At 41.3% G+C, this 9,098-nt stretch overlaps 1 protein-coding gene across 1 annotated transcript; it reads left to right on the top strand.

The window, feature by feature from the left end:
- The first annotated feature begins 5,352 nt into the window (after positions 1-5,352).
- Positions 5,353-9,098, top strand: LOC128426570 (cytochrome b-c1 complex subunit Rieske, mitochondrial). The gene is made up of 2 exons (XM_053413542.1): positions 5,353-5,646; positions 7,374-9,098. Exons 1-2 carry the CDS (start codon positions 5,436-5,438, stop codon positions 7,982-7,984), a joined length of 822 nt encoding a protein of 273 aa, XP_053269517.1. The 5' UTR covers positions 5,353-5,435; the 3' UTR covers positions 7,985-9,098.

Here is a 9,098-nt window from a genome sequence, read left to right as displayed (position 1 = left end):
AAATTTTCTTGCTTTGAACTTAATCAACTGTTGTGTCAAAACAAATTGATTCAGGTAGAAAAAATTATATCATACATGTTGGTGAACTTCCAACATATAAAACCATGTGATTGATGCTAGCTGAAGATTAGCCTGAATGCTAAGAGATGTTGTTTTTCTAAAATTGTGCCTTCGGGGTAAAGTGGGACAAATGCTGTGGGGTAAAGTGGGACAGTGTCTCACTCTACCCCACCATGAAGCACAAGTTAAGTTTAGTTTTAAACATATTTTAGTGTTATATTACATTATATACGTTTTATTTTTAATGTCATAAACATTGTAGAAAAGCCATCATGCCAACAAACTATACACCAGGTAGACAACCTGGGGCTAAACACCCCTCGCAGAGATGGAGAGTGCAGGCGCTGAGGTCATGCAAGGAAAGAAGTCCTTAAGAAAAGCTGGAAGGGATAGAAATATTGACCAGACAACCCTCAAAAGATTCATAAAGAAAAAAGAGAAAGGGAAAGTAAAATCAGTAGCCTTGGGTGCAGTAGCTGAGGTAAAGAGAATATTCACAGATGAGATGGAGGAGGAGCTTCCCAAACACTTGAAACAACTGGCTAACCAGTTCCATGGCCTTGCTCCAGTTAAGTGCTGTGAACTGGCATTTGAATACGCAGAGAAAATCCATATCCCTGTCCCTACCAATTGGACAGAGAAACAATGTGCAGGTAAGCTAAGGTGTGCAAGAGATCACATTAATCATAATAATCATAAATATGCTTAATTGACCAATCCCCATGATTCTGTTACTAATCCGATATTAGTGGTTGTCAATCTAGCTGTCGAGATTTTAACTATGGTAGTTTTAAAGTGGAAAAAGTGGGACACAAGACAACTTTTTTTAAAACAATCATATTTTCACTGCCCTTTGTCCTGAAGACATTCTGATCATTTCCATTGCTAGAAAACATCCTGAATTAATGAGAAATGTGTACATTTTACTGATATATCAGTTTAGCTCGCCTAGAGGGGAGCAAATGTAAAAAATGTCCCACATTACCCCGCTGGCAGAGATGAAGTCTGCCTTGCGTGTAGCTGACTGGCAGTTCCATAGGCACCAGTGACAAGGTGTTGGGTATGTGTGGAACGGGTTGGATAGATAAGAGAGGAAAGGTTACGGTGTTGGTGTGAACGAGTGCAAGGCCTATAGTATCTACGAGTAGAATTTTGCACGGAAAGTTTACACATATTCAAAAAATAAAATGCAGCTTAATACTCTGCCTCCCCCTCAGCCTCCTCGAAAAACTCCAACGAAAGACTCCTTTGTCTTTATCCTCCGAGTCTTCATACGATGAGTCTTCGCTGACGCTCCAGGCATTTCCTGGTTTTAAACCAGAGTTGCCGATGGTTGGCTACAGCTGTGCTGACCACTCCCCCTGCTCATGAGCCAATCAGCCACCTGGTGTTAAATGGCCCAGCAGCAGAAACTCCAAAGAGTTTATTAACAAAAGAAACGTGTACCTTTAATCAGTGAGTTTCCCCAAATCTCCTATTTGGCCAAAAACTGTTTCTGGACAAAAGCTATTTACCTCAAGAGATACAAAGTAAAATACAATTTAGTCCTTAACAGAATTGGAATAAAAAGCAATCAGTTTAACCTTAGCTGGATCCTATTTTAACTCTCAATCACCTGAGTGAAAAAAAAAAAACCCACAAACTCTTACATGCTTACCACACTCTCCACCAACAAACTTCCAGCATGCAGTGTAGAGATAGAGAGAGACTGCCGGTTTGGGAGAGAGAGAAGCGAGCAGAGGCATGAGTGTGTGGGCGTAACAGATGCTTGGGGCCTGTCCTTGATTCCAATGTTTCTAGTAGTAAGTAATAACCTTAGTGCGGATGTGAATTGATCCAAACTGCAGATTTTATATTTTGTGGCATTTTTTACTTTTGTGTCACACAATAACTTTCTTTTTTAAAACCATCTGGGCATTGCCTGATGGTGTGTTGCACCTACAAGGGCACACATTAGGCTCACAGAATAGTAATATGTGTAATGCCCGATGGTGTGAATGAATGCCATTAAATGAGAATATGGGTATCCAATTCTAAATGATCATGAAACAATAGTAGTGAAAGATGAGGAGATAGTAGAGATCTGTTATACAAGCCATTCACAAAGACAGAACCTAACCGTTGTTTCGAGAAAACAAAAGTGTCAGCACCAGATAAAGATCAGATTTGTTTTATAATGATAAGCCAGCTTAGTGAATCATCTAAGGATATATTAACTATATAATACAATTTGGGAGATGGAAAGTTGGAAAGAGAATTGTAGTACCAATACGCAAACCACGAAAACATTGCACAAACCCAGAAAATTATAGACCAATTGCTTTAACATCAAACACCTGCAAAATAATGGGGGAAATTATCAATGAAATGTTAGAAAGTAAAGGTTGTTTATCTAACTACTAGAGTGGCTTCAGGAAAGGGAGAAATGATATGGATCCAACTTTATGTTTGGAACATGAAATTAGCAGCTGTCACCCTGCTGAACTCGGCTCCACAGTGATGGCAGCAGCAGCCCCCCCACCCCAACCCAGCTCACACCTTCTCCAATGACTGTACTTCCCCCCTCCACCCTGGCTTGGACTGCCACACACCCTCCTCCAACCACTGAACATTTGAACAATTGTACATTTGCACTACACTGTTACTTTGTTTACTACTGTATTATCCCGCCTATAGTATATTCATATTTATATATTCTTATATATTTATCTTGCTCATAGTTCTTATATCATACAATACCTGTTAATACTGTATTATTCCATTTATATTTCTTACTGCTCATAGTTCTTATATCATACAATACCTGTTAATACTGTACTATTCCATATATATTTCTTACTGTACATATCTTATTTATTTACATTCCACTTTACATACGCACAATACTCTGCACTTTACTGCCTTTTTTTGCACTTCTGGTTAGATGATAAACTGCATTTCGTTGTATATGTACTTGTACTGTAGCCTGGATGCCAGACGAACTTAGCCCCGCCCACAACATTTTTGGTCGGGCAGTTCGGTCTGGAGTCACTCCATTGGGAAAAAATGATGGCCCGACCGGGCCAATCAGATTGTCAGGGCGGGCTTTATACGATGATTGACAGATGATCAACGGTGACGTAATCAACCACGTCATCAAAGTGCCCTTGGGTTGAATTCGTTTTCAACAAACATGCCTGCCGCTGGCGAGCTGAGATGTGTAGATGCTGCCATTGAGTCTGTTTTAGAAGACATCGACAGCGCATTAATTTTGAAAGAGGAACACAGAACGTGGAGGCGACGCCGAAGCACCGCGCTAATCCCTATCGCCCCGGCGCTTGGCTGTTCACAACGGACACTGAGGCGACGCTGAACCGCCGGGCAGCGCTAATAATATCACCCGTTGATCCAGTAGATCGCTGCACGGCTTTGTGCCAGTCACACCGGAGGCTGAAGCACCGCGCTGCGCCAAGGCTGCCTCGCGGTGCTTCAGCCTCCGGTGTGACCGGCACAAAGTTTTAACATGGGAGTGGATGGGAGCCAGCTGTTATTTAAGGCTTGGCGCTGCGCTGAAGCGTCCGGTGTGAACCCGGCGTTAGTAAATAACTCACAATGCGTTGCTTAGCATACGTCACATACTACGTTGCTCTGATTGGTTGTAGGTCTATCCAATTGAGCGAAGAGGAATTTTACTTCCTGGTCAGTTGAAACACGCCCCATAATTTTTTCCCAATGGAGCGACTCCACACCGAACTGCCCGACCAAAAATGTTGTGGGCGGGGCTAAGTTCGTCTGGCATCCAGGCTACTTGTACTGTGCAATGACAATAAAGTTGAATCTAATCTAATCTAATCTAATAAAATATGATGGGAGTGATGAGCAAATACTTGTAACTCCCCGTCGAAGCCTACAGGTGGAGGCTGGGAAGGTGGAGGGGCTGAAGCAACTGGTGGCAATACTGCAGCAGCAGTGCGAGCATAGGGGGTGCATTTTTAGAGTTGTGTTTTGATGAAAGAATTACATGGGTTATACATATTCAAAAAGTATTAGATAAATGTAAGAAAGTTCTAAATATAATGAGGTGCTTAGTGGGAACAGATAGAGTAGCTTTGAAGGACATGTACTGTACAATGGATTAACTAGATCCTCATTAGATTATCAGTGTATGGTATACAGATCAGCAGAGAGCACATCTCTCAAAAAATATGATAGAATCAATATCAAGCAATGAGATTATGTACAGGTTCTTTAAAAAAAAAAAGCAGCATTACAGGTAGAAATTAGAGAATTGCCACTTGACATGAGAATGAATCAGCTTGCATTAAATGATTGGGCTAATTTACAGGGACACAGTAAAGAACATCCAACACAGGACACTGTGTTAGGAAAATGAGAGGAGGAAGACAACAAGTTTTGGATGGACAGTACCACAAAGAGCAACACTAAACATAGCTAAATTAAACTTAAATCCAACATTACCAGCAATAGCAACGTGGATAGTACCTGATGCTACTGTTGATATCACACTACTAAAAAGAGAAAAAACATTGATAGAGAGGCTATTTGCATCCAATACAGGCACATATTAAAATATATTAGTTAAATCCTAGTTTATACCGAGGCTTCAAAGACTTTATTCAACAAAGTGGTAGTAGCTATTATAATTCCAGAATTTCATATTCAAATTGGGAAAAAGATCAGTATCGGTATGGATAAATATTTGCAATAATGTAAGTACTACAGTGGATTGGACACATGACCATTAAGAGCAATCCTTTTTTCAGATTCAAGTTAATTATTAGCCAGCATTCTCGTTTATTCAGACAGCAGAGACTTTTAATTGAAATACAACAAATACTATACAGAATTCAAATGATGATAGTCGTTTTTTATGGATACCGGCACATATTGGTGTTGAATGGCAAGTAAACTTAAAGGAAGATGTGGGAAAATATCAGCAGTTATGTGGCAGTTAGCTTCATTAAAAGAGACAAAATAATATCAAGTCTCAGATTTGAACACAGGACTAAGCACAACGGTGTAAAAAATAGGAAAATGTGATTATTGTGGGCAAGAGGAAACAGTTCATCATGTCATAGTGCAAGATAGTGGCAAGATTTTGATTTCAGATATATCCTACAAAATAACTCAAAAAATTAAGTGTTATCGAAATAAGTTTCCATTATCGTATATATACATTTTTTAACTAAATAGAATAGATAATATAAATATAAGACATTCTGATCCACACTCCATACCAGGTGGTGGTGGTAGTGCAGCAAATCGTTGTTTGCCAATTGCCAATACAACCTAAAAGTAGAAGAAGAAGCAGACCAAGACGTCCCCTTCCGGTCAGGCACACAAGGTCGTCACAGCAGCAACAGCTACACGCTAACATGATGTCCCTAGCTGCCCGGTCAGGGCCTTTTTCTCCTTATATGCAGGCCACTGCTTTTGCTGTCGCTGGTCCCTTAAAAGCCCTGGTCCCTGGGATTGTTTTGAAGGGGGAGAAAATCTTGTTGAACCCGAAGGAAAAACTCCTCTGCCGCGAGACGCTGAACGGTCAAAGCCCAAAGACGGGCCCTGCGGTGATGGTTAGCATCAACGGTAAGTGCGTCGTTTGTAGCCGACTTTAACTGAGGAGGCTAAATCACCTCTGCTGTCGCTGGTCCATCCGGCCGTCGTTTGTATTTTCGTAGTCAAACCTGCCGCTCCTTTATCTGGAATGCGACCGTATTCAAATCATGTTACTAGTCGAAGCAGCTTAGAGCAGATGTTAAGAGCGCCTTTATCCGTCATTTCCCTCACCCTCTGAAGACGTGTTGCAGTGTCAGTGAACTATCTGAAACTAGAACATGAAATATGTACGCTCACCGAGCTGAAACAACAAAATTTCAATGAATTATGAGTTTGAATATGTATGCGAGTACTTCCGGGTTTCAAAATAAAACGAGAACTAGCGGCTGACAAAATGCATAATATGAAAAATGTTTGGATCACTATCTCGAAGTGAGAAATGTTGCTAGTATCTCATAAGTTAAACACTTGCTAAACTCCAATAGTTTATCAGATTTGGAAGGGTGGCGTATTCACGTTGGCTGGTGTATCGCCCTCTACGCAGGGGAATATACTACAAAGTCGATTTTTTTTGGTTTTCAGGATAACTTTAGGTTTAATTCACTTAGATCACTAAAAGTATCTTGAGCTGAAAGTAACTAAATGCAAGCACTGTTCACTGACTAATCAATTTCTTCGAAACCTGTCACTCGTTCTTAGAGGATCCCACAGACCTTGTGCACAGATTCTTAAGGGCGGCACATGCTTCTGCATTTTCACGGGCCCGCAAGAGCCCTTCCAGAACCCTTACGTGCTTATGTATCCGTGCTTACGTGCGTCGCCCAATTTTTCTAACTACAGACAAAGCTCTGCGAGCGTCACGCAGCCCGCAAGGCTGTGATTGGTCTGCTAACTACATCCTTTCCGGAGTCGCATTTCCGGTTTCATGCCCCATAATACCGGCAGAAACAACGGAAGATTTAGAAGAACGAATATGGTCCAAATAGAAGAGCGTTTGGCAGAAGAGATCCGATAGTATGATCACTTGTATAACCCGTCACTGACTGGCGATGTAAATAAACAGTCGACGATGACTTCCACACACAAAGAGGGCGTCTCTAAGGCCGTCTTCAAAAAAAACGTTACTCCGCCTAGTGTTCTGGCGGTGATTTGCTTTGTAACATGCGCAACGCTTGAGGAAGCAGGATTGACAAAGATGTCCTTCGACACAGCTGCGTGAAAAGCAACAGACGCAGTTGCAGAAGCATGCGCCGGCCTTTAGTGTTCTTGGGAGAGCAAGGGTCTACAGACTGTCACAAAATAATTTTTTTAGTCCTGATAATGTGTTCTTAATTACTTTTTTCTTGTATATAAAATTGCTCGTTGTAAAATATGCAGTTCAGCTCCCCGTGCTCTTGTCCATGTCAGCGATCATTCATATGCAGTAAACACTGACCCTTTTATGGCCACATGCTCATGTCAGAAAACCTAGGTTGACTTAAGTTGATAAAACGGCATCTTGTGACTGCCTAGCCTGACTGTATTTGTTCGGTTAAGTTCAGATTACCGAAAGATATTATGGGTTGGTTCAACTGGCTTTAAAATTCAGGCCACAGCTTGCATCATAACATAGAGACTACTAATCGATTAAATTCATTGCGAACTAATTTGCGAGTTAATATAGAAATTTGTGTATATTCAAGGTGAATTTCAGGCTTTTAGGGCATTAACCTACATTGTTAACTCTATCTGATAACCCATCTTGTTTTTATCTGAAGGCTGTGCAGGAGTCAGGTTTGCCCACACAGACGTAAGGATACCTGATTTCTCAGACTACAGGCGTGCAGAGGTGATCGACCCCAACAGGTCATCCCAGGAGAGTGGTGAATCTAGAAGAGTATTCTCGTACTTGGTTACTGGGGCCTCAACAGTGGTGGGTGTCTATGCCGCCAAGACAGTGGTGACTCAGTTTGTTTCTTCAATGAGTGCTTCAGCTGATGTCCTGGCCCTATCCAAGATCGAAATCAAGTTGAGCGACATCCCGGAAGGCAAAAACATGACCTTCAAGTGGAGAGGCAAGCCGCTTTTTGTCCGTCACCGCACCGAGAAGGAGGTCGCCACAGAAGCTGCTGTGAACATTGCAGAGCTCCGAGACCCTCAGTACGACAAGGACCGGGTCATCAACCCCAGCTGGGTTATCGTCCTCGGGGTGTGCACACATTTGGGCTGCGTGCCAATTGCCAATGCCGGAGACTACGGAGGTTACTACTGCCCCTGTCACGGCTCGCACTACGATGCTTCAGGCCGAATCAGAAAGGGTCCTGCACCCCTCAACCTAGAAGTCCCCTACTATGAGTTCCCAGATGACGACACGGTGGTGGTGGGATAGACGACTGCGTCAGACTGAAATCACATAGTACAACAGTTTTTTCTCTGGCTGTAACACAGCTTATATTAATCTGATAAAGGAAATGTTGAGGGGTATTTGTACTCTGTTTGTCTTATTGCTTTTGCTAGCAAAATAAACTGTTGACAGCAGCTTCCTAGAGGAAATAACACTGATGACCCCAAAACGTTATGACCGACATGCGTGTTATGAAAAACTTCTCCCGAACCAAGCAGTTTGTGATCGGGAGCACTCCACCTGTCTCATTGCATCTGAGAATTTCCAACCTATTCATTTGCCTATCTCTCCTGCATCCAACACATAGACTAGCAAAACTTTTAACATGACATACATCATACAGGGTTCCTACGGTCATGAAAAACCTGGAAAAGTCATGGAATTGTAAAATATTTGCAGGCCTGGAGAAGTGTTTGAAAAAAATTAAATCTCAAAAGTTTTGGAGAGGTCATGGAGATTTGTTATATTCATATTTTCATGTCGTTCATTTACCCTGCGTTTCAAATAATTCATGTACTTTTAAAAGAAATACGCTCAAAATATAAGCAGGCTTACACTCCTACTAATTGAAAAGTTCGGTTGGGAAGCAGGCAGGATAATGCTATATGCCAGGGAAGTGTAGATTTAACCATACTTGACTACAAATGGAAAAGTATATGTCATGGGTTACAACAGACAAAGACCTCAATCAAAGCATTGTCTGTCGTTCATTTGAGTCATTTAAGGTGTACTGTATGCTTTGTAATTCTCAGCTTAAATACAAATTGTCACTTTTTCATGTATACGAGATTTCACAAAATGTTTGATCATGAAAATTTGGTTTAAAGTTAATGAAAGGTCATTCAAAATGTGTATGAACCCTGATCATATTCCAGATGTTGACTTGTGGTATTGTTACGAGATAATCTACCACCTGTTAACAGTCTTAATGTTGTAGCTCATCACTGTATAACTGTCTCCCAATTTTTCCAAAGATGACAAAATTTTTCCAGTCTACTTCTGTTGACAGTCCTGAAATATTTAATGCCATGCAGCTGCTTCACATAATGAAAGGAGCAATCGGGTATGTCAATAAATATAAAAAAAGTATTTGACATCC

The sequence above is a fragment of the Pleuronectes platessa genome, chromosome 1 (assembly GCF_947347685.1).
Source record: "Pleuronectes platessa chromosome 1, fPlePla1.1, whole genome shotgun sequence".
Classification (NCBI taxonomy): domain Eukaryota; kingdom Metazoa; phylum Chordata; class Actinopteri; order Pleuronectiformes; family Pleuronectidae; genus Pleuronectes; species Pleuronectes platessa.
This window is presented reverse-complemented; position numbering and strand designations above follow the sequence as displayed.

Bases quoted from the DNA above. Each gene is read 5' to 3' on its own strand.
- LOC128426570 (XM_053413542.1), top strand. From the start codon at position 5,436: ATGATGTCCCTAGCTGCCCGGTCAGGGCCTTTTTCTCCTTATATGCAG. The intron at 5,647-7,373 runs GTAAGTGCGTCG...TTTTATCTGAAG, and splicing joins GGTGATGGTTAGCATCAACG to GCTGTGCAGGAGTCAGGTTT.